This window comes from Lipomyces oligophaga, assembly GCF_038497815.1.
Source record: "Lipomyces oligophaga strain CBS 7107 unplaced genomic scaffold V1516scaffold_2, whole genome shotgun sequence".
Classification (NCBI taxonomy): Eukaryota; Fungi; Ascomycota; class Lipomycetes; order Lipomycetales; family Lipomycetaceae; genus Lipomyces; species [Lipomyces] oligophaga.
In genome coordinates, this window is record NW_027117786.1 from 924,286 (window position 1) to 950,526 (window position 26,241).

The 26,241-nt window shown below is 44.6% G+C and overlaps 13 protein-coding genes across 13 annotated transcripts; 5 read left to right on the forward strand and 8 right to left on the reverse strand.

Annotated features, from left to right (window-relative positions):
- Positions 1-42: 42 nt before the first annotated feature.
- Positions 43-2,314, forward strand: V1516DRAFT_670953 (uncharacterized protein). The gene is made up of 2 exons (XM_066921473.1): positions 43-1,100; positions 1,150-2,314. Exons 1-2 carry the CDS (start codon positions 169-171, stop codon positions 2,123-2,125), a joined length of 1,908 nt encoding a protein of 635 aa, XP_066778950.1. The 5' UTR covers positions 43-168; the 3' UTR covers positions 2,126-2,314.
- On the reverse strand, positions 2,164-3,081 carry V1516DRAFT_186277 (kinase binding protein CGI-121-domain-containing protein). The gene is made up of 2 exons (XM_066918705.1): positions 2,357-3,081; positions 2,164-2,295 (listed from the first exon to the last, which is right to left on the reverse strand). Exons 1-2 carry the CDS (start codon positions 2,834-2,836, stop codon positions 2,203-2,205), a joined length of 573 nt encoding a protein of 190 aa, XP_066778951.1. The 5' UTR covers positions 2,837-3,081; the 3' UTR covers positions 2,164-2,202.
- Positions 3,008-3,865, reverse strand: V1516DRAFT_662752 (uncharacterized protein; the record flags this gene model as incomplete). The annotated part of the gene is made up of 3 exons (XM_066920462.1): positions 3,008-3,269; positions 3,331-3,710; positions 3,767-3,865. The coding sequence occupies 3 exons, from the start codon at positions 3,863-3,865 to the stop codon at positions 3,008-3,010; spliced, it is 741 nt and encodes a 246-aa protein (XP_066778952.1).
- Positions 3,866-7,016: 3,151 nt separating this feature from the next.
- On the forward strand, positions 7,017-8,039 carry V1516DRAFT_620736 (uncharacterized protein; the record flags this gene model as incomplete). The annotated part of the gene is made up of 1 exon (XM_066919500.1): positions 7,017-8,039. One exon carries the CDS (start codon positions 7,017-7,019, stop codon positions 8,037-8,039), a length of 1,023 nt encoding a protein of 340 aa, XP_066778953.1.
- Positions 8,040-9,453: 1,414 nt separating this feature from the next.
- Positions 9,454-11,285, reverse strand: V1516DRAFT_670966 (uncharacterized protein). Its single transcript, XM_066921474.1, has 3 exons — positions 11,131-11,285; positions 10,869-11,073; positions 9,454-10,812 (listed from the first exon to the last, which is right to left on the reverse strand). The coding sequence occupies exons 1-3, from the start codon at positions 11,159-11,161 to the stop codon at positions 9,651-9,653; spliced, it is 1,398 nt and encodes a 465-aa protein (XP_066778954.1). The 5' UTR covers positions 11,162-11,285; the 3' UTR covers positions 9,454-9,650.
- Positions 11,286-12,156, reverse strand: V1516DRAFT_670969 (uncharacterized protein). The gene has a single exon (XM_066921475.1). The coding sequence runs from the start codon at positions 12,054-12,056 to the stop codon at positions 11,520-11,522; it is 537 nt and encodes a 178-aa protein (XP_066778955.1). The 5' UTR covers positions 12,057-12,156; the 3' UTR covers positions 11,286-11,519.
- A 131-nt stretch (positions 12,157-12,287) lies between these two features.
- Positions 12,288-13,003, forward strand: V1516DRAFT_670971 (mitochondrial 54S ribosomal protein bL34m). The gene has a single exon (XM_066921476.1). The coding sequence runs from the start codon at positions 12,371-12,373 to the stop codon at positions 12,827-12,829; it is 459 nt and encodes a 152-aa protein (XP_066778956.1). The 5' UTR covers positions 12,288-12,370; the 3' UTR covers positions 12,830-13,003.
- Positions 12,708-15,273, reverse strand: V1516DRAFT_670973 (uncharacterized protein). The gene is made up of 4 exons (XM_066921477.1): positions 15,006-15,273; positions 14,814-14,951; positions 14,404-14,764; positions 12,708-14,355 (listed from the first exon to the last, which is right to left on the reverse strand). Exons 1-4 carry the CDS (start codon positions 15,150-15,152, stop codon positions 12,956-12,958), a joined length of 2,046 nt encoding a protein of 681 aa, XP_066778957.1. The 5' UTR covers positions 15,153-15,273; the 3' UTR covers positions 12,708-12,955.
- Positions 15,274-15,942: 669 nt separating this feature from the next.
- On the reverse strand, positions 15,943-17,498 carry V1516DRAFT_684121 (kinase-like domain-containing protein; the record flags this gene model as incomplete). Its single annotated transcript, XM_066923545.1, has 8 exons — positions 15,943-16,266; positions 16,321-16,472; positions 16,523-16,637; positions 16,695-16,884; positions 16,961-17,134; positions 17,219-17,266; positions 17,373-17,411; positions 17,482-17,498. The coding sequence occupies 8 exons, from the start codon at positions 17,496-17,498 to the stop codon at positions 15,943-15,945; spliced, it is 1,059 nt and encodes a 352-aa protein (XP_066778958.1).
- A 786-nt stretch (positions 17,499-18,284) lies between these two features.
- On the forward strand, positions 18,285-20,501 carry V1516DRAFT_186845 (transport protein Avl9-domain-containing protein). The gene is made up of 4 exons (XM_066918706.1): positions 18,285-18,539; positions 18,598-18,697; positions 18,747-19,638; positions 19,687-20,501. Exons 1-4 carry the CDS (start codon positions 18,469-18,471, stop codon positions 20,373-20,375), a joined length of 1,752 nt encoding a protein of 583 aa, XP_066778959.1. The 5' UTR covers positions 18,285-18,468; the 3' UTR covers positions 20,376-20,501.
- Positions 20,502-20,933: 432 nt separating this feature from the next.
- V1516DRAFT_670983 (DASH complex subunit Ask1-domain-containing protein) lies at positions 20,934-22,805 on the reverse strand. The gene is made up of 2 exons (XM_066921478.1): positions 22,333-22,805; positions 20,934-22,273 (listed from the first exon to the last, which is right to left on the reverse strand). Exons 1-2 carry the CDS (start codon positions 22,669-22,671, stop codon positions 21,059-21,061), a joined length of 1,554 nt encoding a protein of 517 aa, XP_066778960.1. The 5' UTR covers positions 22,672-22,805; the 3' UTR covers positions 20,934-21,058.
- A 60-nt stretch (positions 22,806-22,865) lies between these two features.
- Positions 22,866-25,015, forward strand: V1516DRAFT_670984 (cohesin loading factor). Its single transcript, XM_066921479.1, has 3 exons — positions 22,866-24,164; positions 24,217-24,587; positions 24,639-25,015. The coding sequence occupies exons 1-3, from the start codon at positions 22,929-22,931 to the stop codon at positions 24,943-24,945; spliced, it is 1,914 nt and encodes a 637-aa protein (XP_066778961.1). The 5' UTR covers positions 22,866-22,928; the 3' UTR covers positions 24,946-25,015.
- V1516DRAFT_670986 (histone-fold-containing protein) lies at positions 24,826-25,936 on the reverse strand. Its single transcript, XM_066921480.1, has one exon. The coding sequence runs from the start codon at positions 25,671-25,673 to the stop codon at positions 25,011-25,013; it is 663 nt and encodes a 220-aa protein (XP_066778962.1). The 5' UTR covers positions 25,674-25,936; the 3' UTR covers positions 24,826-25,010.
- Between the last annotated feature and the right edge of the window lie 305 nt (positions 25,937-26,241).

Here is a 26,241-nt window from a genome sequence, read left to right on the forward strand (position 1 = left end):
ATAAGTATGTAAATTGCGGAAACGGGACTAAAGTGAGGCTCAATTTTTTTCGGTCGCGTTGGGAGAAGACCGATGCATGCCAGAGTAGTGGAACAAATATGTCCAGGATTATAGAAAATACTCAAAAATAAGAAAGGAAACGAGTCACTACATGCAGAGGAATTAAGAATGGGAGACAAAGAAGATCAATGCGAGGAGATACGACTGTTTATTTCAGCATTGCCCTCCAGTTTTGCCACGGACTCTTCGGAATTGATCGACAGACTACGAAAATTTGGGGAACCGGTGACTGAGCTGTCAGTTCATTTCAAGCCTGCCGCAGTCAATCCATTTGCGTTTATAACGATTAAGATGACTAGGAAGAATTTTTTAGCTCTGAGGAAGATGTTGAATGGAGTCAAATTTAGAGGAGTCACGATGCGGATAGAAGAAGCTAGAGCAGCGAGCTATGAATCCAGATTGCGTGAGGGGACTTTCATTGATAATGCGGTCGAGAAGGAAGTAGAATCGCTAAAAAAGAAAAGAAAATTAGAAAAGAATAAAATGAAGTTGTTGTTTTATATTCGGCGGTCTCGACTATTATTTGGCAAACGGGTCACCGGAGAAATGCGTCATGTTGCACGCGATTTCAGAAAGCAGCCGTTAACCATTCGCTCGCGGATTGGTGGAAAAATCCGAGTGGTCAAGTGTCAAAAGCAGAAATTATGGGGGATTTCTAAGACATCTGATGTCAAAGAATTTGCTTACCAATTTATTGATTCTGAAAACCTTCCAGAACATGGAAAATTGGATATCGGATGCTGGATCAATGGATATGGGTCAGTGATAGAAAACTGCGTTAAGGACCGTATTACTGTCGACAACTTCGCAGAGCTGAAAGCCAAATTCGATTTCGGCGAGTTTGCACATTTAGCCGTGGATTCTAAATCGGGATTTGAAGTTGAGAAAGCTAATAAATTCCATATATCTGACGTTAAAATGTCACCACCAAACAGTGATCCGGAGCGCGAACTGGAAGAGCAAGATCTGCAGCGTCAAAAACGCGAACGGCTCAAAGGATTGAAAGTATTACAAGATATGTTTGGATCTGATGATTTAGGGTAAGTTTCTTCTGTCACCTCTAACTGCATAGAAGCTAATTGAATATAGCTCAAACACCGCTGTTGATTCACCTGTCACTAGATTCGATCAAGATTCAGATGACGATGAAGCAATATACAGTATTATTCAGGCTGCAGGACCTAATCCAGGACCCATAATTGACTTTGACTTATCTTTCGAGTCCGAATCGAAAGCAGCTACGAGCAATTATGATCGAGCGACATATGATTCGAACGAGAGCATATTTGATGGAATTGAAATTCCGGAAGGAGATCTCGATTCGGAATCCAAAGAGGGAGAGTATGATTTTAGCGAGGGATTGTTTGAAGGAATCGATATTACAAGAATGAAAAAATCCAGCATTCCTCAATTCGATGGAGCTGATGACTCAGATTCAGATTCAGATTCAGAATCTGTATCCAACGGATCTTCCAAATCCGAATCAAAGTCTATATCCAAATCTAGGTCAAGGTCTCGGTCAAAATCTAAATCTAAATCTAAATCCAAGACAGTGGTTGTAGAGCGATTAAGATCGATTTTTCAAACAGACAATGAGACCACGTTCAGTTTACTTGGCCAAGACGATTCCTCTGACATCGACGACACTGTGATTCCACCAGATGATTTACGAATAAATTCCCAAGCGCAAGACAGTATTGAAGTTGGAATTAATGCTGACATGGACGCTGCGGACCAAATACGGAGGAAATTTATACAAGACGCTACTTCAAAGCGCAAAGCAGCGTTTGATAACATGCCTTTGTTTTTTGCACATCCTGAATCTGCATTCCTCGATGCACAGTCGCAGTTTAGTAAGCTGCCATCGAAGCCCAAGATCTCGAAGGAGCAATATATAGAAGAATTCTATGCAAATCGAGGAGAATGGAGATACAAAGCGAAACGACGGCGAAGAGATGTGATGCGCGCTAGAAAGAGAAGGGAGAAACCGGGCGGCAGTGGAGGAAGAACGGAGGGTCAAGTTGTCGAAGACAGTAAATTGATGCAGGCAGATCGCGATCGGTGATATACAGAGTACCAATGTTGATGAGATTAGAGTTAAGTGAGGACTAATGATTGACCAAATTATTGTATTGTACATAACTATGTATATCCTCGCAAGGCTATTGCGCCTATGGCGACTTTCGTCGCATTATTTAAATCTGATAAGTCAACACCAGCTGGAATTTTGTAATTCTAACAAGTCAGTTTGTACCAAATACATATATGTAAATACCAATCTAAATGTAATGCATACCTGCCTAACCACCTCGCAGTCGACTAATTTGGCCAGCGACTCGTCCGATATTTGGATTCTATTCCCGGCTATGATCTCATCTAAGGCATTTGCGAGTTCTAGACTTGACAGAGTTCCGTCCTCATCTATCCGAATGACCAACAAAGAAGTGCTGTCGTCTTTGATTCCGAATTTGCGGAGTCCATCAGCGATATTCATCGACGGTGACATGGAAAAAACTAATTCCGTGTTCAATGTCTTTGTCCGCATGGATTGTGCCGCGCGTGCAGTAAACGCGCGGTATATGGCAGCGAAAACATGTGTTAAAGAGAGTGTTGTGGTGGGGTCGAGAAAGGCGTAGGAATAGGACTTGTTCCCAGAGAGAAGATTTGAGCGGATCGCGAGGGAGTTTGTGACGTCGGTGTATAATGCCAGATGAAGCTTAGTTGAAGGGAAAAGTGGGAGGGAAGTGGAAAGAATTGAGTGATTATTCTCCGCCATTGTTTATTATTATTTATATTATTATTGTCTGCGTTACAACATAATAGAAGGTAGATAAAAGTGAAGGACTGATATTTAAGGTGCGGCTAGGGAGAGTAGCGAGACCACGATTAAGCGAGTGACTTTCCACAAGCACAGAATCTCGAAGTTAACAATGGGACATCGACCGTTCTAACGTTTACTCAATAAGCCAGTCAACTTTTTGACTCGTTTTACGTCTCGGAAGGTTAACGAAATGCGAGTTTTCTCCCGAACAAGAGAGACAGCGCTAGAATCCCTCAAAGCGCCCATATGATCTAGAATGAGAGCCTGAGTAGATTCGGAGAGAAGTGGCCAGTTTGCGATTGTGTCTGGCGAAAGATCTGTATCGGCTGTGATCTCCTGGATTCCGTGGAGATATGAGGTGTACATAAGATCAGTTGTTACTAGTAGGCTGAGAAATTAATTGGCGATGAGTAGAAGGCTCGAGAGGAACAAAATGTAGAAGAACTTACGAACGCGGTTCCTGGTAGATTCGATACTTTATAGCTCTGTCGACCGGTTCATCCAGAGAGTCGGGTTTGTCATAAATTTCCAACACAATGCCGGCGTTCAAGGAAACCGTGGCGACCATGGGGTAGTATGCATCGCCGTCTTCATGAGGCATGATCCCTTGTCCTGGCTCGTAAATGTTCACTAGACAGTGGTTTGCAGACGCATGAGGTGTGCCATGCCAGATTCCGAGATCTCTCATGCGGTCAACGCAGGGCTCCTCGAGCCATTTTGGAAGAGGGTCGGATGTTGGTAAAAGAGCACCTTTGAGTAATGTGGTTGGATAAGATTGCAGTCGGCGGTGTGTTAGCGAGGTCCATTTCGAGGGCGGCGCGGAAGTGATCTTCGAGAGCGTGTGAATAGTGTGGGCAGTCAGAATGTTCAAGCCAGATGATTTACCTTTTCGACGAGGACACGCTCCTCAGCTTCCGAGACAAACTCGGAGATGTAGAAAGCGCTCGAGGGAAGGCTTTCTATGCGGGCGGAGAGTAATGACATCAATGATCTCGTTGAGGGAACTGCAGGCCCTGATTGCAGACCAGCAGACTCGGACTGCACTATATGAAACGCTTCTAGGTGCGGCACAGCAGCACAACGCAACGTTGGGCTGGTCTGCAACACCGCGGAGCCGACAGGCAGAGATTACAGAGAGTAGTCAACATGAATGAATCGAAGGGTTGACGAGCTGATTATGGCAGATAAGTCGACAGAGGAGTTGACAGAGAATTCGCAGAGGAGCGTGGAGTGAGGCAATATGAATAATGGGTTGATAGATCACATGGAGAAGCGCAGCGGCAACGAAGCAGAAGATGCACCAGAAGCACCGGTTTAAGGTTGTCTCTGAATTAAGACAATTTGGGCAATCACGATTGCCAATAGAACTACGATTTTGCGACCAGGGAGAAGATAGAAGATGTACGGAGCATACAAACAAGATGGCCATGGAAATAGAAGAATCGCAGCAGATGCGCATGGGACCAGATTCTTGTCCAAGCCCGCCCAATCTGTTTAAAGCCAAAGCCAAAGCGATGACTGCCAACGCGCTCAGCGAGGCTCAGCGATGCCAGGAAATGAACCATAAATGAACCAGAAGTGAAGGGCTTGGGAGAAAAGCACAGTGACAGGATGGAAAACGGACGACGGCGCGAGAGAAGGGGCAAGGAAGAAGAAGCAGAGGCAGATACGGAGACAGATACGGAGTATCGATTCTGACGGTCTGAAGTTAATAATCGATGTGAGTTGCGAGGACGGCAGATATTCGGAACTACGTTTGATTGAAAGCATCTGCCAATTGAGAAATCGACTCGAGTTGCTATTGAGCGCGAGCGATTGTGATTGTGATTTACAATCTGCAGGGGAATCTACCGAGAGCAAAGCCAAAGCAAGAGCGGTGCAAGCAGGACAGACCGAATGCGACGGAGAACGGAGAAGCGAGGGCGGGACAAGCCAGACCAGACAAGCCAGACCAGACTAGTAACAATTCATTCGGGCCCGGCGGGGCAGCATCTCTGTGACAGCAGCAGCATCAACAGCAACAGCTGCAACAACAGACTCGGAAGATGAGCTGGAATTGGCCGCGGAAGTTCGGTGGTTTCAGCCAACGAGAAAGCCAGACGAGTCCGCAGATTAAGACGACCCTGATTTCATCATCGCGATACCGATCCACCAAAAAGAAGAGTCAGCAGCAGTAGTTGTTTGCTGCTGTACACACAAACGAAATAAGTTACAGTTGTGGGTTGACTCGACCGCCGAGGGTTAGGCTACCGAGGGTTAGGAACGCCCGGGCTGCGACCCGCCGACACATGGTGAGGACTCTGACGAAGTGCACAGCCAGGGCTGACCCGGGTCCGTCGACGGGTTTGCCACGACTCTAGGGATCTAGAGGGAAACGAGTAAAATGAGCAAAATTCCGTTCGGAGCAAATTAGGAAGAAGTGAGCAGAAAGAAAGGTAGAATGTGCCGACAGTCTGGCGGACTGTCGCCAGACTGCGAGCGCACATTTCTGCAATCATTCATTCACCAAAAAAATCGATGAATGGAGATGTGCATCAAGTGGGCAAACTCAAAGTCCTAATTCGCTAGTGTGTAGAAGTACGTACCATGAGACTCTACTGTTTGTCTAATCCAGCAATAAGGGATTACTAAACGACAGGAGCAATTACATAATTGCTTACTACTCCCGTTGAGGTCTACGTTGCTCTACTAAATTTCTTTCTTCTACGACTGTTCCTACTACGTCCATCGATCGAACATTACTCCAGAAACAGAGGAGAACGTCCCCCAAGTATTCTCTTGTGCTCCTCTACTGTTCTGCTGTTCTGCTGTTCTGCTGTTCTACAATCCCTCTCCTCTACAGCTCTACTGCTACGTATACCTGACAACAGTAGCACACAGCATGCCAGAGTACTCCTCAGCACACTCCTGTAACTTGTTCTAACGACTACCCACCCATTTCTGCTCTCGTCCGGACAAATGTCATCAGCTTCCCGCTCATTCATCCGGTTCTGTAACCCTCTCCTTCCTTCTCCGCCTTCCTTGCTGACTTCCTGCGCCTGCTCACAATAATCCGACCCAGAAACAAACCCACCCTCCTCCACATGGCCCCCCTCTGGTTGGACTGGACTTCTTGGACCTGCCCGACAATTCAGACCCGGGTCAGCCCCAGACCTCTCGGCGGCGGCGGCGCGCACGCTCGCTGGCTTGTCTGGCGGTTACGAACTCGAGAGTTAATTGAATTTACCTGGAAACCGCAATTCCATCATCATCATCATCCTCATCATCGAGAATCCTCTCCTCCATACAAATCGTAGACTCGCTCCTCTTCTTCCTCCTACTCTGTCCGCGCTCCCTCTCTCCTTCCTGCTATATCACTCGTTTGCTGATCCTCCTCCGACCTGGTTTGTCTATCCCAACCCTCATTCCCTTCTGTACTTCCTCCTGCATCTCGAAGTCAGCCGTACCCGTCGCTCTCGCTCGTCCTGGTCGTCTCTACTTCTCCTCCACAATCGTCTCATCCTCGCCCCTCGCCTTCCAGGTCCTGTTTCGTCTCTACACTTCCGCCCCTCGCTCTCTATAGCTTCCTTGCCGCAACATCGCACTCTTCTTCCGTACACTAGTCTCCTCCGTCCTTCCACGTCACTGCTGCTTCCAACTCTCTCGCACGCTCACTCACTCTCATATATACATATATATATCTCGAGTCCCGCCGTCCACCTCGCCTGTCTAGCAGCGCCGCCCCTTCTTATCCAATCCTCCCAACAACATTATCGCCTGCTCTCTCTCCACTAGCACCCAACCCTCCTACGTTCTGCTTCTCTCCTGCTCGGCCTGAATAGAAGACGAACCCTCCCGACTTGTTCTGCCCAGAGTATGTTCCCTTGCTTCTGATTTCGCTTCTCAATCCGCTCCTCTCGCTGCCAATGACTCGCTGATTGCCCGCCTGTTCTCATTGACCGCTCCCTTCCCTGCCCTTGTGTTTAGTCCTCTTTCCTTGTCTCCGACCTTTTTTTCTGACTTCCCTTGAGCAAATATTCGAATCCGACTGTCTTTGCCGGGTTTTTTTCTCTTCGTTCCAATTGCAATTGATCTGCCTATTCCAACACTCTCTACGTTTCTTCCTTACTTTCTTTTCACATCCCTTTGACTCCACATGTCGTCCGAAGCCGCCCTAATGCAAATGCGCTCCATTCTCTCGCCCTCGCCCTTGACTCCTCCCGCGGAGACCTCGCCCGCTACGCTTGTCAACACCGCCGTGCTCATGCTGCGGAGTCAATCGCTGGCCCTCGCGTTTCTCACCGAGAGATATCTCGGCGATTCTGATACGCAGACTCAGTTCGTCAGCTCCATTCAGCACATGTACAATTCGCTCATGAGCGGCGGAAAGATTGTTCTTAGCGGCATGGGTAAGTCCTACAAGATTGGCGACAAGCTGGCAGCAACCATGAACTCTTTGGGTATCCACGCCGTCTGTTTGCATCCTTGTGATGCCCTCCACGGCGATTTGGGAATTCTTCGTCCCGCTGATGTCTTGGTCATGATCACTGCCTCGGGTAACACACCCGAACTTCTCCAGCTCATGCCCCACTTGCCTACAAATATGACTCGTATCTGTCTCACTTGCAAACCCGAGTCTACGCTTGCGCGCATGTCCTCTGCCGTTCTCTCGGCAGAATTGCCTGAAGAGCTCACAGAGAAGGCCATCTACGGTCTTCCAGCTCCAACGACCACGACCACAGCCTGTCTTGCAGTCGGCGACGCTGTCTGTTTGGCTCTCGCAGAGGCCATCACTTGCGAGCAAGAGGAGCGCAAGGCAAATTTTGGCCGCTGGCATCCCGGTGGAGCTATTGGCCAAGCGTACACCAAAGAATCCAAGGACGCTGCTCCAGTGTTTGGCGATGTCATGCTTGACTGGGCAGAACATGTTGGCGCTGTTGATCCTCAGGCAGACGAGCTTGCGCTGTGTCGAGCTGCCGCCGGACGCAAGTGGGTGTGTATCGGAGGTGAGGAGCTTGTACGTGCCACCGAAGCCGGCCAGGCAGATGGCCTTTTGTTGAACGATCTTCGCCGAGTCAACGTGTTTGATACTTTTGACGAGAGCAAGATGATCAAAGGCGAAGTGCTTCTTATAGTCAAGGATCATGCCGTCGTTGGTATTTACGAGTATCGATCATAAATCCACAGTTCATCATGAGAGTTGAATTGAAAAATCTTTTCAAACGCTGGGAAGCATTCTCAAAAAGGTTTGAAAGCGTATTGCGTCCGAAATACTCAAATCACCGTTTGCTTTCAATTGCAGTGTTTAGACGTTTATAGAAACTACTTTGCGCACATTTATAGAATACATACACTCACGCACACACAGACACTATCGCGGTTTATATATGACAGGGTTGATTTAAGTTGTTGGTTTTTAGTATATACAATGGATATTCATTTATGCAAGTTAAGGACTAGTCTAGCAACAGGCAAAGATTGATTCCGTATTGATTTTAAGTGATTAGATATAGTGGGACCCGGTAGGACTTATGCCAGAAGTAAGACCAAGACTTGTGGCAGAGATTGTTTGTATATGATTAGACGTTATGACTGAATAGATTTCATGACGAAGATCTCTGACGAAAGAGTATTCGCATCATCAACCTTCAATAATAGCTATTATATGTTGTCATCGACTTCGACACAACAAGTAGGAACACATTCTGAGAAATTTCCATGTCAGACTTGGAGTAATTTTACATTCAGACGCACGTGAACCGCGAAACCTGTTTTCGTGGTGGTTTGGGATGCTTCCTCAGAGGATTATTCTTGTATTCTGTGAGTGCTGAAACAGCGACTTATGTATTACGTCAACAGAAATGGCAAACTAGCAGAATTGTTATGTACCTGGATCATAGATACTCTAATTTGCTATTAACGCTTCAGATATTTTTTACGCCTCCTTTGCCCTAGCATTAGGCACGTCAAACTTCGCCGGCTACAAGACTGGAATGGATTCTCCTTCCTTAATGATCCGATCCGGTGGAGAACGTTGAAAACTGTAACTCCCCGAAAATAAATTGATTTTGCATTCGATTTGCTTTAATATTTATCAATGATATGTTTTAGTACTATTTTGTTTTATATTATTAATAATAAATCAATTCGATTATGGATATATGAGCGATTTGTTGTGCTAAATAAAAGGCTAGCGTTAAGCTAGCACTTTGCTTGATAAGATGTATACCAGCGACAATCTATAAAACGGGACAAGTGAGCTACATTTAGAGACAAATCACAACATGTGAATTCTCAAACTACTAATTTCCTTTCTTTTTAATTGTTCATCCACCTCGTTGCACGGCCAGTTTCCTGTTCTATGTAAAGAGGAAAATTGAAGACTTATCAGGCTTGTGATTATCGCCGTGAAATGAGTGGTTACGTCATCTAACCCGACCATTTTCGGGTCGACATGCTAACAATCGGGTCTACATTAATTCGGGTAAGACGAGCCTTACTGGGCTCTGTAAGGGGCAGTTCCGGATTAGGATATTGCAAATGTAGATAAATCTTGGTAGAAACACAAGTGTATGAAAGAATTACATGTTGATCTCTGTTTTTTATTTACAAAACCTTCAATAGGCAGCAAAATATTTATAAGTCAAATAAAAATTTACATTCCATAGAATATCAAAAAAGTCTCAGCAGCTGATGGCCCCCTGTAACAGAACATACGTTTCCAGTTCACAAAATCGTCCAATACCACATATCTAACCGAATCTAAATTCAACGCGAGAAAAAATAAAATTTACGCTGATTTACCATCAGTAAAGGGCATGACAGCCCATTTGCCGCTCCATGACCAACCTTGCGGCGGTTTCTTACCCATGGCAGTCCATTCTGCCTCAAGCTTCTCCTGTCGGCCAGTTTCCAAGCCGACCACCACGTCCGCTTTACAAGTTCTTAGACTGAAGAGTCGTAATCCAGCAGAGGCTAGTGGACCAATAGCGGTCGAAAAGGATGTTGTTTTGGGCCATTCACCGTCATAGGTCAATTTGCGATAGTTCAAGTCACCCTTGAAAATCACAAGCCGGCTAGACTTCAAATCTTCCCATAATTCATGACCGCCGCCGAGACCTCCGTTGCGAATCTCCCAGAAAGCGTATGGTGTCGTCCAGAAATCACTTTCCCGCATGATGATCCGGCCCTCACTGGAGTATTCGACAAGACGGTCACATAGAAATGCAAGTTCTTCTGCGTGCTCCGAAGGATGACCAAACACGTTTGTGTCTTTCAGCGCGTTGACTAATACCGCCAAATCTACTGGCATCACATCTGATACAAACCACGAGATTGTCTTTGGATGAAACACTACCGTATCGATAATGCCGGAGTCAAGCATAAACAAGCCAAACAAAACATCAGTGTAAAATTCAAATCCGGCATTATCCAATACAATATCGATCCGCGACGTGCGTCCTTCAGATCCATCGTGGACTGCTGCCCATGCCTTGTGCACATCATTAACTAGAATATTCTTTTCGGATGCCTGCCGTGCCTCTTTTCCTTGCAAGGACTGCAATTGGTCCAAAGTCAAGTTGGTCAGTAGCGACAAATCCGTCGCGTTACCCCAGAGAGAAATATCAATGAACTCTCGAAACAGTAATTCCAATGTCTCGTCGGTCTCGTTGCCGTCCAACTGTCCCGATAGGGCCTTATACCTTACTGCGAGCTCGACAACAGCCCTTTCAGACCCTTTAAATGCATCCAGTTTCTGCCGTGCAAATACATCGTAGTCCTTCCACTCATTTGTCTGCGCAATCGCTACTCGAACGGCTCGGTATAGATAACACTCTGAATACAACCACGGTGCCTTACCCCAAGTCATCGGACTACCGTCAGCCGGTCCTTGTCTCTTCAACTCTGAATTGTACCACGCAATATCCTCTTTACCATCATCTTCGAGTGGTCTTATTTTTCGAGTATTAGCTTGGAATCTCGACCTGAAAGCTTCTGAAATACCTACTGGATTACATGGTCCCGCTCGACATCATATCTCAGCGCATCAATCTTGCGAACTAGTTCCTTGCCTTCTTCCGCTTTCTTGCCATCGCTGTCAGACGTCGTCCGACTAATATCGTCGATCACCCCGGCCAGAATGATCGGCCACCGCTCGCGTGCGGACGTGAATCCGAACGAGTCGACATCGCCATTACTACAAGGCGGAACAGCTACAATGAGAAAAGTATCAACTTCGAGTTCATGCTCATATAATTAGAAATACTCACGACAGGCCACAGGACTTGAAACCATATTCATCTCAATTGAAGTTTTAATATACCCAGCTCTCTTTCTGCAATCCAGAGGAATTGGTCTTGGAGTTGAGAAGAAAATTAGAAACCTGGCTAAGTCTCCTCGAAATAACCAGTGTCGTCATGGCTGACGTCTGAGCCGCTGCACGTGTAAATCATGTGAGGCGCCGGCATTGTTCTACTTCATTGAATAAGGAAAGATGCAAATAATATCAGATTAATTTTTGTTTGATAATGTACAATAACTTTTTAGAAAAATTCGATAGCGAGGTTTGATGAATCTTAGACGAGCAATAAATCGAATTAAAAATGAATTAAAATTTTGACGACCTGGGATAGTATTGAAATTGAACAGAACAAGCAAATCATAATCGCTTTCTTGTTTCAGCACGATTCTGCTTTTCTTCTTTCCGACGTAGTTTTTTCAGTCGTTTGCGTTCAGCCTTGTCAACTATATCTTCAGTCGAATCATGCATGACAGAGTCCTCCTCATTGGTCACAGCACTACTCAATTTAGTTCGCTCTTCATCGTCTCCCTTCACTCTTGCTAAATTTCTTTCGCGGTCTTCCGGTTCTCCTGATACGACACTGCTGAATTTACGTTTCCTTTGTAGTGGTGGAAGACCGAGCAGTTCGCGCTTTATTCGTGTCAACTGCTGGATCACGGCACTTCCCAAGGATGCAACTCGACCTGCAGATTCGAAGTCCTGAACTGGCTCTGGTCCACGACCAGACTCTTCCGAAGCGCTTGGTTGTATATTATCCTGCTGATGTTGCTGCTGTTGCTGAACAGTACCTAGAAACGACGATAGCAACGATTCTGCTTCAATATCTGTCAGTTTATGAAGCGCTGTAACATGAATCAGTGTAATTCGATTATCGCGTCCCGTTATTACCGACATTTGATTTGAACTGCAGACAGACTAAATTTGACGTAACCAATTCACCGCAATTTCTTCAAACCTGAAGGAGATATTATATATATCTTGCAATGCATTAACATTCGCAGTTATTTCAGAAAGTAAATAATTTTTATCCCACCCAAATCAAAGTTTCGATACTACAGCTGACACTCTCAATGCATTTGTACTGCGGAATTCTTCAACTCCAAAACTTTCTCGTCCAGACGTATGACGGCAAGGAGATAGATAATTTGGACATATTCATTGCTCAAAATATTTATATATAAGAGCATCTATTAATTAAAGAGTTTGAGATGATTGCGGCACGAATTTCCCGGACTCTGATCCAAAGAGGACAAGTAGGTCTGGTCTCTACTATATCGTCCATTCGACCTAGTAGCTGCGCGCCATTGCAAGTGCAGCGGAATCGACAGTTTTCTTCTATTTTCAACAATTCATCATTGACAAAAGCCCGGTCTTCATTGCCGATTCGCTCGACGACGGTCGATATATCTTTATATCCTGCTTCGGAATCTTCCTTATCGAGTACAGGTTCGCTATCAGGTTCACTACTAGGGTCCTCGATTTCACCTGTTCCATTCATGTTCCCTCAGACCATTCAGCGCCGTTGGAAGGCTCGCGGAAATACGTACCAGCCGAATAGTTTAAAGAGAAAACGTCGTTTTGGGTTTCTTGCTCGCCTACGCTCGAAAACAGGGCGGAAGATCTTGAAGAGAAGAACTCTGAAAGGCCGATGGTACCTAACGCACTAACTCCAGGAACTGCCTATCTATAGAGACCAAAATTATTTGTATATAATATGCTTTTGCTTATTCGAATTCATTATCATAACTGTTAAATCAAAATCATGCTTCAATAATTACAAATATCATACAGACTTATTCCCTCTGTTCGTCCTCGCCATACTTTTCCGCCATCTCTTTCAGTAAATACGCTTCAGCTCCTAATTCAGACATCGAACTGGCTTGTTCGGATAAATACATGCAGTCATTGGACAAATACATTTTTGCGTCCATCAGTATATTCTGCGAGCTTTCGCTCAAATAATACAAGGGTGCCAGTGCTCGGAAAGTAGACAAGACAAGTCCAGCCAGACGATTGCGAAGATATAATCCGGCGGGAGCAATGGACAGTCCAGCCAGTTGACCCTGCAGCTCATCGCCGTCGTGTTGAAGACCAGTTATTAAAGCTAGCACTTTCTCTGGAATCGAGGTCACGACCATGGTCTCATTGAATGACGACGTGGAAGGCTCCAGATTAGGATCTAAAGAGGATTTGCGAATCGATGAGTTGCGTGGTGTTTGCGTTCGCGGGTTCAAAGACTGAATTTTGCGTTTCGCCGGTGCTGCTTTCACCGGCGAAATTTGTGCCGTGTTGTCATCTTCGCCCCAGTTCCAATCATCCGGATCCGAAAGGTTCTCAGAATCGTCCGGTTGCTTGCTTCGTTCTGTCTCTGCGGTCGCAGAGATCTCTTCCTCGTCAAAATCGACATCGAAATCTCCCCAAGCATCATCCTCTTCTGCTGCTCCATTCCCGTCAGTTTTAATTTCGTTTTCTTTGCTTTCTTCCCAATCATCTTCCCACTCATAATCATCATCATTTTGCTGATGCGCCATCATGTCCATGAGTCCTGATGAACCGCTTCCAGCCGCCGAAGCAGCGCGTTCGACTGCCTCAAATGACACAATCGCATATGTCCGCTCGACAATCCTTCGTTCACTCTCGTTAACCCGCTGAACTAACTTTCGGATTTCTCCAAGAACTTGATTACATTTTTTGTCGTAGAAGACGAGCGGAATTCGTCGAATCCAGTCCTGCAATTCAGTAGCTGTGGAGGCTGTCCAATGTTCGTGTTGCAGAAACTTGTCGAAACCGCGAACCTGCTTCAACACGCCCTCAAACGACCTAGCTTCATTCAAGCCTGACGGCACACTTGCTTGTAAATTTGCTTCAATCAGCTTGATAGTCATTGCAGACGATAATTGATGTCTCAATCCAGAAACGATTTCATCAGGAAACATGGCGTTCACAAATCTCACAAATCTTGACAAATTGCCCAGCGTCCGATCAACTGAGTATTGTTTTGCCGGAGACAAGGAAATGACACTGTATTTGTCTTCTTCATGGATCTCGATCAGCCCTGGATTGGACGAATCCAGAATCCGATATAAGATCTTTTGCTGTAAAAAATCCGTCAGAACTTTTAGTTTGTCCTTGAAATCGTATCGTTTCAGTCCTTGAGCCACTTCCGATAGCGTCACTGCGCTATACTCCGATTCTGAATTAACATTAGATTCTGTCCAAACTTGAACAACAATCTACATACCATCGACATCTTTATAAACATATACCGCAGCAGGATCTGCACGGGTCTGAATAAACTTGTACCATAACATATCCAGCGAATGCAGAACTTTAGTATTGACCGAATCGACTTCAGCATGCAGATCACAAAGCACAGGAATACTCTTCCAATTTTCAAATTGCTTGAACTTATTTTCCGCTGACTCCAACAAAGGAACGCATTCCACGAGCATTCCGGTATCAAACATGCCCCGTAATTCATTCAGTGCAGCGTTGACAAGCCAGATTTTGTTCAAGGCTTCAATGAATGTCGAGTTTCGAGCGTAGTCAGATCTCATTGTTTCTAAATCATCAGACAATTTGTATAGAATTTCATCCGCATTCTATTACATGTAAGTCCTATATAGTTCAATCAGACAAGACTTAACATACTTCCTGTTGCTTGGAAAGCTCCTTTAATTCAGCAACCGACTGCTTCGACCGCTCTATATTCGTACATAGTTCCTGGGCTTCCGCAACATAACTTTCCAAATTCCATGCATTTTCAAATCCTAGAGTTTCGATTTCACTCTGTCTCTATCAACATCCAAAGCTCGTCCTTACGAATCATTGTATCAAATTTACCTTAATCTGCTGAATAGCATTGTCCAGAGCATCACGAATGGCTTTAACATTGTCGGCACTGGTGATCACGGCATTCGCGTCTTCTTCACTCGGAAATGCTCCATATTGAATGAATTCCAACACAGTCGGCACTTGTGAGCTCGACATCTGTGACAACTGCAGATTGCCTAATGGAAATACTTCCTCTCTGATGTGTTCCCTTCTTCGTCTGCAGAAATGTAGCTATTTGAAATACTATGAAATAATGAAGCATCAATTAAATCCGTTCACTATCAAGAAAGTGAAGACTGTCTTCTACCCAAAACGACACATACTGGAACATTGAACTACGATTACCCAAAATTAAAGTTTAAACTTGCGGTCGACCTCAGCCAGGGACTATATGTCAACATACAATAGCTATTGAATCTAATTCAAACAATGATATTGATTAATTAGCAATTAACATCTTTTACAAAACAAAACATAACAGTAAATAAAAGTCAGGGAGAAAGAAAACAACGGCAAAACTTCAAACAAATATAATCTCTCACACAATCACACAGTTGAACAAACATAGCTAAACAAGATGGATCAAAATATAAAAAACTCCAAAGATTTTCAAAAAACGAGAGAGTACAAAAAAAAGAATCTCCAACTATCTTATACATTGTCATCATCATAGGATCTGCAAGCAGCCTCTTCTTTTGTCGACGTAGACTTTCGATATCGTGACCGAATAGAGGATGATGACGCAAGAACGAGGCGAATATAACCCTTTATCCAATCCGGAAAACAAAATAAAACAATCATATTCAACACAGAAAAAACAATTAGAAAACGAGTGTCTGGTAAAGTGAGAGCAAATATGATTGAATGGTAGAATGTTAATCAAAAAGCTTTTATTTCGAAAAAAATTGGTAGGCGACGAGCAACATGCTAAGTCACATTACTGAGCTCATTGCTGCTGCTGGATAACCGATCCGTCTATATTATGGAAGTCCAGAATTTCAGAATACATCATAACTTTCCAAGAATCAACTGGGAGGTCCGCGTCATTGAAAGACCAATCGAATTTCTCTTCTGCGACGGGCTCGTCAGTCGGATCATGGTATGGAGCCAAGTACTCGTGGGCTAATGCTTCAGCAGCAGTGATACGTTTGCGAGGGTCAAAAACAAGCATTTTTTCTAAAAGATCAATAGCTTCCGGAGGTGCGTTCCGGAATTTCTGTGAAAGCGGAATTCGTTCTCGCTTCGGTAGTGACTGTACAAATCTTAAGGTCTATAATTGTTAGAAAATATAAAAAAAATAGCAGAAATAATGAAGATAATTTACGTTTTCGCTGCAAATTGTATGAATAACATCATCAGGGGGAGTTCCTAGAAGTTCAGTGATGATGGAAAACTGATTAACGTGATCCTTTCCAGGAAAGAGTGGTTTCCCGTCCAACATCTCCGCAAAAATGCAGCCAGCACTCCAAATGTCGACTAACTTATGTGAGATACAAACAAGAATCAAAACAATTTAGCTCACGCACCTTCAACATCATACTTTTGCCAGGTAAGCATGATTTCAGGTGCTCGGTAGTATCTTGTCGATACGTAGCCGGTCATTTGAGGATCCTGGATTCTGGCAAGTCCAAAGTCACAAATCTGAAGAGAACTGAGTTAGACAAGAATGAAAGCTATCCAGTCTTCTTCGAAACGTACCTTGAGGTCGCAATTTTCATTAACAAGAATGTTACTTGGCTTCAGATCACGATGAATCACGCCGGCCGAGTGGACATACTTCAGACCGCGGAGGATCTGATACAAAAAATATTGGATGAATTGTTTCTCAAGCGGACGTGATGTAAGCAACCTATGTAAATCTGTACCAAGTAGCTCTGTGACAAAGTATCTAGCAAAAAGTCAGGTTAGTAAGACTGTATAACGCATCAACAAAGAAAAGACAACAGCACAAGTAAGCAACGTACATGTCTTCCAGAGGGGAAATAAAAATGTCACTGAGCGAAATTACGTTTTCGTGGCGTAGATGCTTTAGAAGCTTAAGCTCGCGATAAGTACGTTTAGCAAGAACTGGAGTGCTAAAAGGCTTCATGATTTTCTTGATGGCGACAGATTGGCCAGTAAGCTGATCGCGAGCAGAGCTATTGATGGACAATCGATCGGTTAGAAAAAGACAGAGCAACTAAAAGAGGGAGAAGGGAGGAAAACAAAAGATCAAGACATACCATACGAGGCCGAACGCACCCATGCCCACAGGATTTAAATCGGCATATCTAAAACATTACAACCAGTCAGAGACGGGACGAGACTTGGAGTTTCGTCAATAAGTCGAACAGCCGGTCGATGACTGAACGAACAGATAACAAGTGAAATACGCACCTGCTTGTGATTTCGAACGAAGATCCAAAGATATTTGTTCTAAAGGATAGCGTATTAGTCCAAGTTGCTGTAGTACGTGCAAACAGGTAGTGTAACAGCAATAGCGCACCTGATGAAGTCAGCCATAGTGGAGAAGGCCTAGCAGGAGAATGACAGAGTAGCAGCAGGAAAGACTGTGGGATAGAGGAAGAACAAAAAACAATGAACGCAAAAGCTGGACCGTACGACAGCGAAAATCAAGCTTTTCGGGCAAATGATCTATTTCTGCTTAGAAACCGGGACTCTCAATAGCCAATAAACAAACAGATTAGGCTGTAAAAGTCTGTATCCCGTCCAATACTGGGCGACTGGCGACGGTGACGGCGGACGACGACAGACGGTGACGGTGACGATGACGATGGGCGTCGGCTAGAAAGCGTAATTTTACTTTATTTTGGTGCTAAACTCACGACCTTGATACGGTAAAGAGATTACCGAATTTGGCACTTATCCGAACTTTTGAATTGACGTCATGCAGTAGCCGCACATAGTTCAATTGTGGACAGGCAGATTTCATGTATATCTGACACTTGAGGGTGGAAATTGGTCACAAAATAAGCAAAATATTGGTAATGATCAACCATAATCAAGGATTTTTTTCATTAATTTATTAGCATTGATTGTAGAGCGCGATTTTGCCACAGTACAATCTGAACTGGTATTCAGCCAGTTTAGAGTTATCCAGTAAAGTTTATCACAACAATTCTTAGAACTTTAATACTGTTCTACCAAAACCTCGAGCTTACAGAACCCTACTGGGCCGGCCGTGAGCTGGCAGCGACCAACGGAAGGAAGGATGGCTATGGACGTCAGGACAATAGTCAACTAATTTGATATTTCCAAGAATCAGCTGTTGGGCGCTGATTTACGAGGGATTCTTCCTCAATTGGCTTGGAATTTTTTGTCTGGCTTTGGTCTTGCCGGTGTTTAATCTGTCTAAGTCGTTGTTTACTCTGTGTCTCCAAGTCTGGCCCTTATATTATACACAAACCATATACACATACTATACACAGATCCGCAACCAAACCAGCCATTCATATATGCCAAATGACTGACAATGAGCTCCTCTAATCAGTCGTCCGAAGGGCTTATTGTTGGTGTCTGTGTTGTCGGTTTCCATCATACACGGTATTCCCAGTCCATTATCCCCCTCACCTTAATTCTTTCTTGCTAACTTGATACTCAGTGGCCCGGAAGTCGAATATTGGATCGGTGAAAACGGCCTTGATCAATCTTCGCGATGGCCCAATCTACCTTTTCAGAGCTTACCCGATGGTAGCCATTCTGTATGTATTCATGCCATTCAACTTGTATACATCCTTACTGACCCTATAGCACGAGGAAGACTATTCATACTTTACTCTCCTTTCTGATCCCTCGAAACCAGATTCTGAGCCTGGCCAGACAACATATTTTGGAATCTCTTGCAATCGGCAAATCAAAACCACCGAGTTGGTGGTCAAAGCCGCGGATGTGACTCGATCGACTGTTCAGAAATCCGTCGTCGTAGTTGCCCGTAAACCTATATTTGGCCCCATCCGCGAAAAGCTAGCTGTTGTTACTCGCGCCTACTTTCTGCAGGCAAATTTTGAGGACCGCACTATTATCAACACTCTATACGAGAACTTGGTTCAGCTTTTCCAGAACGATATTTCCGAGACGGATCTCTACAACGGCATGACCATCCGAGAGCTTGTCCATCGGTTCAAGCACAAGATCCTGACTTTATTCAAAGCTCTGATTCTCGAGCCTAGGATACTTTTCTTTGGCTCCAACACAGAGCTTCTCTGTTCTAGCCAATTCTCTCTTGTATCATTAATTCCAGGCTTGATCCAGCACCTCGATGATTCCGCTTCTCCCGGTCTGCATTCCTATGAATCAACGCTCAAGAAATCCACCAGCCTGAAAAGTAGTGATAGAGCCTCCCTTTTGGCATTTATGGGTTTGCCGCTTCAAGTTTTCGGAAAAGGAGGTCTGTTCAATCCCTACACACCATTACAGCAGCTCGAAACTTTGACAAGTGCTTCAACGAAATTCTATCTTATCGGCAGCACCAACTCGCTGTTATTATCACAGAAGTCTAAGTTTGCGGATATACTTGTCAACGTGGACGATAATTCCGTAGAGATTTTGAATCCAGCATTTGAGCAACCACTACATTTGACAACATGCGATAGAAAGTGGATCGACAGCATCGTTGAAGCTGTTCATAATACTTGGGCAGATGGTATGTTTAACAGTCTTAGTTTTCTCTATATTGTGCTAAGTGTATCAGATAAAAGCGGCTACTCCGAATCTGTGGTGTTCTTGGGAAGTGAGGATTATATTCGCTGGCAGTTCGAAGATTATCTTATGGGACTACTTTCAGCAGTCAAATACGACGGCTTTCTTCAGCGATATGGTGGTCCACCTTCACCCGAGCTACTTCTGCCTACAATCGAAGGAAATCCTGCACTTGATTTCAATATTGACTGGGTCGAGAAGTGGAAATCCACCAATAATTATAGGATTTTTCAGCAATACACCGATGAAGAGCTGTTTGACGTTATTCTACCTAAACACATATATGACGGGACAATATCTCTTGAAGACGTACAGCGCAAAGTTGCGCAGCAAATGCATAATCTTGCACCCGCCCGCGATGCGATCGCAAAAACGTTTGTATCTGGTTCTCAGCGAGTTTCGACGGCGTTTGGGAATTTCTGGTCTGAGATTGAAAACATGAGAGAGAAGGAACGTGTTCGTCGACTACAGCGAAAAGCTGAATTGGAGGTTCCGAATTCCGGCACTTCGTCTGTTTCTGCTGCTGGAAAAGAGTTGGATGCAGCAATAACCAACGAAGAAAACTCGCAAGCTAACTCCACAACTCCGGTCGGGTTATCGCCAAAGATTTCCGAATCCTCCTCCGGATCGTCGACGCCGACGATTTCTACGAAAAGGGCACAGCGTAAGCTTTTATTATAGCTGAATATCCTAATTTGGACTAATATTATGTACAGATATTACTGTGACCGATCCATCATATATAACTACCTGGACGCGCTGGGCCTCAGATAAACGAAGACAAGCATTTCGCCCGAAGTCGGGCAAACATAAATCGCATTTGCACGGTTCCGAAAGCCATCCTCAGACTTTAAAATCCGCCTCTGCCTCCGAATCCTCGCTGTCCAAGTCTGATGATGTTAATTTAGAGCGAGCCGAAATGGAATTCTATGCTAATTTATCGCCAAAGGATAAATCCCCGGGCGACTATGGCAAGAAGGAAAGTGAAAATGATGACGAGGAGGATTTTGATAGTGGATATCAAAGTTTATCCAGCAGCGATAAAGAAATGACGAGTAATAATTCAGTCGATGATGAGGACGAGGACGATGACGACTACGAAGAGAATGATGCACGCTATTCGGCAGCAAATGGAGAATCTGTGTCAAATCCATGGAGTAAATAAGGCATAAATTATGCAATTGGGTGTATCCTTGAAATGGATGACACGAATGAGTCTACTTGAAAAGTTCTAGTTCTGTAGGAAGAAGGATATTTGCATAAATGAGAGAACATTGGCATTTTGTACATTAGTCAAAATTGGCCCAAAACATAAACTTGCATTATCAAGAAGAGATGAAACGAACGCCTGCCGAGTAATACATTTAAGGCCCTCTTTCAGGGGATGAGAAGATTGTCGAGTTTAGGCCCGACATCGCTGTAACAGCCGGCGGGGTATCCAAAGGCGAAGACGAGAACTTGTGTTTTGAAGGGGAAAAGCTTGGCTTAGGAGTCTGAAGCAATAGTAGATCATCATCACTACTCGGAAAATCTTGGGTGAACTTGCGATGCCGATAGTGAATCGCCGGAGACCCTACCCGTGCACGGTTAGGCGTCACCTGGACACCCCATTTTTTGTCCAGTACTCGATGGAGAAGCATAGCGTTCGGAGGCTTGCTTGATTGCGCCATAGGACGGGTGGCATCGACATAAGGAGAAAAGGGAGACGATTCTGGGGTCTGCTCGTATAAAGAACCGTCGTTCGTTTGGGCCACTAAAGTCTGGTTCAGTCGGCTCAGCGAGCCATGCTGTTGAAAAGCTGGACGGTTAGGTGTGCGAGGATCCACTGGCGCATTCCTTCGGGGTAACGTCCGTGGAGACTCTGCGTTACTGTAATCTTGTTGTATAAATGGACTTTGCGAGTAAGGTGTAGACTCAAACATCGGTTGATTTGCCAGTTCAGATCTCATTTCTTCAAACGGCGAGGCCATATTTGCCCAAGCCATAGGCTGGGACCTGGCAGTGGTGATATTAGACCCCGCATGGAATGTTTGTGGTTTTGTACGATTAGAAATGATTTCGTTGCGAGGTTCCAGCGCACGGGGTGTGGTTAAGCTAGACCCATCTAGATTCAAGGATTTCATGAAAGTTGTCGCTTGTGAAATTGTGAGTTCGTCTTCTTCATCATCTAACCTTAATTTATCAATCAGCGATAGTTTACTTCTTGTTGAAAGTGGTGGTAGAGAGCTAATTGTGGAGTCGTCTTGAGCTGTGGATATCTGGGTCTCACCAGATCCTAATTGGCCAGAATAGGACTCGAATGAAGTGGACGGCGAATTCAGTGGAGAACGTTCAGCATTCGCTTTCGGGGTCGACATCGTCACGTCCTGCTCGGCTGAATATTCAAGATCTTCAATAGTCTCTTCTCCTTCGTCGCCGTCTAGGATTTGTGACTCAGAGCACTCAGTTCCGTCATCGCCCGTGGCAGTGGTATTGTCTGTGGCATGACTCTGGTCTGTCACAGCAGAACCTTCTGGCGGAGTCTCCTCATACGTCGAGATGTACACATTTGCACTTGCCTCAAAAAATTGTTTCCAAAACTTTTCAGTTCAGTCAGATTTGAAACTTCAAGCAAAAAGAGTAATATAGATAGACATACTTTAGTAGCTTCCCAAACAGCTTGCGAATGGCCCGCGTATTTCTCGACGATAGGAATGATAGAATCGGTAATAATCCGATGTGACTTTGCAAAATTTTCATCAATCTCTTGCATTGTTAATGTTATATTCTGCTCTATTCTCTCCAGCTCCTCTGTTAAAATTCGTGTATTTTTCACAGGCATTGTACATGAACTGGTTTCAGTACTTCTACTAGTGGACTCATTTGATCGGCCTTGCAATAACGACATGCTCGGCGCAAGCGACGAACGAGGTCTAGATGGTTGTCCTCCAGCAAATGATACCCTTCCAGGCTGAGTGCTCAATCTTCTGCTATCCATTTCTCGTAATTTGTCCGCTTAGCAGCGTACATAATTGGATTGTTTACTTTTTGAAAACCATTCTTGACGCGACGCGTCGTGCTTTCGTTGGGAGAACAGCCGAGCAAAATTCATAAATGTATGCGCATTTAAGCCATAAAAGTGACTATTATAACTTAATCCCAAGGAGCAATGAAAGTCGAGAATGCAATTATGTAAATTTATATATATTCAAAAGCTGCTCTAAGTAGAGCAATAATGTCAACTGACCATCCAAAATGGCGGAATCCGGCTCGAATTGTGGTCCAAACCAGATAAATTCGGCAAATGGGCCTGCTACAACCGCACAGGAGAGATCCCTTGTGAATACAACATCGTTTTCTACGATCCATATGGTTCTGTTCCCAGCCGCCCAGGAGTATTTCGCGAAAGCACACGAACGAAGTACATTGCTACAAACCCAGGAGGATGTGCATGCATATTACAAGTTGATAACTACTGGTACAAGATGTTATGAGGCTGTGCTACATGAGCGAATTCCGCCGTATGTGGAATGCATGGCAGCTCTATGGTATTGCGAGGCACTGTTCATGGAAGCAAGAGGATCAACCGAAGTTGAGGAGGTGCTGAATAAAGCAATTGCGCTGGCTGTACGGAACAATTTGCTGGATTTAAAATTCACTCTTCTCCATTTGTCAATACGGATTTTGGCCTCGACAAATATGAAAGCGGCCCTGAGATTACTAGCTCAATGTTTAAAGGAAGTAGAGGTCTGGTCGATGCCCACCTGGATATACACTTTCCAATGTTTAAAAGCAACGATGCTGTTATCGGCTAGAGACTTTTCTGGTACACTGGCTACTCTAAAGCCTCTATATTCGTGTTCATCTAGTGAAGTGCGCTATCTCGCTTTGCTTATCTCATCGACTGCAGCTTTGCGACAAGGTACTACAACGCAAGCTCGAGATTTTCTTGCTGATGCTTTACAGTCGGAAACAGATTATGCCAGAAAATATGTGCCTCAGCTGATTGTCATGAGAATTTTCAACGAAGCGCTGGTTTCTTTAATGATTGGGGAACATTCTGACACTGAGCAAAAACTCAAGTCACTACATAACACTCTCGATAACACACAAACAGATTCTATAGGCCGCTGGACGGGCTGGAACGATGACGGATCATTTATGATTCAGCTTCCACGAGATTCAAACAATGTCAGCTGTGTTCCTTTGAAGTTCAATTGGATAAGCCAAGCACAACTGCTCACACTGAGCTATCTACTTTCAGGAATTGTTCATCTGCATACTTCATTTGAAGAAACTCGCTCTAGTCCCTTTTTCGCTGTAGGGCTGAAATTTGTTGATTCGGAATTAGCAGGTACTATGGCTGGAAAGCCGCCGTCGCTAAGTTTGAAGCAGGCCGCCGAACGAAAAGAGTTCTATTTGGCTGCAAAATGCTATTTTAATATTTACATCTGTTTGGAGCGATTCATTCGACAAGACTGGAATGCAGAGGTATGAGCGTAATCTGTAATTCATTGATGTGCGTTTAACTAATACATTGTAGTGTTTGAGCAATCTGGTTGATTCAGCTCGGTCTGTGCCTGGAAACAGACTGACAGATGCTAACACTTTGATAATCTATCTTGCAGGATTATACTTTCAAGCCACAGGGAAACTAAAAAGTGCTTTAGAAGCTTATAATCAAGTGATTGTCCAATCGTCGAATACTCCTGGCTCAGATTTGTCTACTCTGGCTAAAATGGCGACGGTGGTCATTTACCGTGGAAATATTGTTTCGAACACAGCGAAGGCAGATGAAATGGCATATTTCTTGGATCAGCATATCGCGACGAAGTCAAATCGTTCAATTCAAGTTGCATGGTCCCTCATCAGCGCCGTGAATAAACTGTCACTTGATGGCGGGAGAGATGTTGTGTAAGTATCTATTTGAGTCACTGACGATAAATCTAGAAGCTAATAAACTAGAAAATTGATTTCACCGTTACTGAAAGCAACTGCAGATATTGCGAATTCACACTTGACACCAGTTATCTTGTATCTCGGTGTTGCCGCTTTTACAGATCGCGAGCAGAGAGAGCAAACAGCCACAACAGCTTTCTTGAGCGCAAAGCGGACTAGAGATGTGCTGTGGTGCTGGATAACAGGCCAGCTGGTGTCAGATATGATGAAACTTAACGGCAAAGAATTAGCTGCAGAGCAACAGAAGGAATTAAATAATCAGTTATACCCGCTTGCGGCCAGTTTGCTCAATACTACGGTAGGGTTCAAATAATAATTAGATTACAAATAGTGTACAATAATAAAACAACACCTGAACAGCTAACTTGATTAGCTCGTCTAACCCAATCCACCCCAAGCACCACGAATACGTCGAGCAAGCTGAATGTCTTTTTGCATGATAGTGACACGTTTTGCGTGGATTGCACACAAATTCGTATCCTCAAACAGCTTGACCAGAAAAGCCTCAGTGGCCTCTTGAAGTGCTAGGATAGCTACTGACTGGAATCTGACGTTTGCCGATGCAGCTGCAGTAATGCCATCACCAGAACCTGACCAGAATTCAAGTGTCACTTCACGGACAAGGCGCGCAAAAGGAAGTTTCCGGATTAAAAGATCTGTAGATTTCTGATATTTGCGAATCTCACGTAATGCCACGGTTCCTGGTCGATACCGACGCGATTTCCGCTCTCCTGTGGGTAGTGGATCTCCAGGATAGACGACTTGCTGAGGCCGCCTCTGTTGTGAACTAGGAGAAGTAAATTGTGAAGTACTTTGCCGTGAGCGAACGGCTTGCGCAGGCTGTGCAGGCTGTGCAGGTTGCGGTGGATGTTGAGACAATTGGCGCTGTCGTTGCGACACGGTCGCGGGACTATTTAGAATTGGCGGACCATGACGTCTAGCAGTAGGTACAGTTTTTGACGCACGAGCTGTTGCGGGATCAGTTAATGAACCTCGACTTCGTGCAATATTTAAACTGGATGTAGGTCGTTTAGGTGCCATTCCGTTGATTTAGACAATATTGTATCGATCTATTGCTCTCAGGAGGACCACAAATCGACTGGGTTTTGCTATTCCCGGTTCCACAATGTCGCTCCTGAGCACTCCACACGTTCACTTCCCGCACAACTATCCTATTTGTGGGCAATTATTTAATTAACCTGTAAACCTCTTCAGAGCATCGCCGTTCTGACTATACTCTCAGTTCAGAGGAGGCTGGCTATTCACCGAACAGGAACAGGTCAGATGAGTATAAGCACTGGAGCTATATGGCATATCTTAAGCATAGTTATGAAGAGGTGAGCCGCAGTAACTTAAGTGTTTGGTATTGATAACTATCATATACTGAATAGGAAATCCCGAATGCATTTCCTGATCTACCTGTTGATATCCATTAAGCAGACTGAAAAATGCAACCGATTTACCTTGAGAGCAGTAATGTCAGATTATAATCAATTGCTAATAGCTTTTAGTTAGGGCCCAGCTCAGAAAATGCCTGACGCAGCGGGTAGCAATTCAATAGCCAAGCGCCCCACGCGGCTGGCTTGGCTGGCGCGTTATCCGAGGGCTT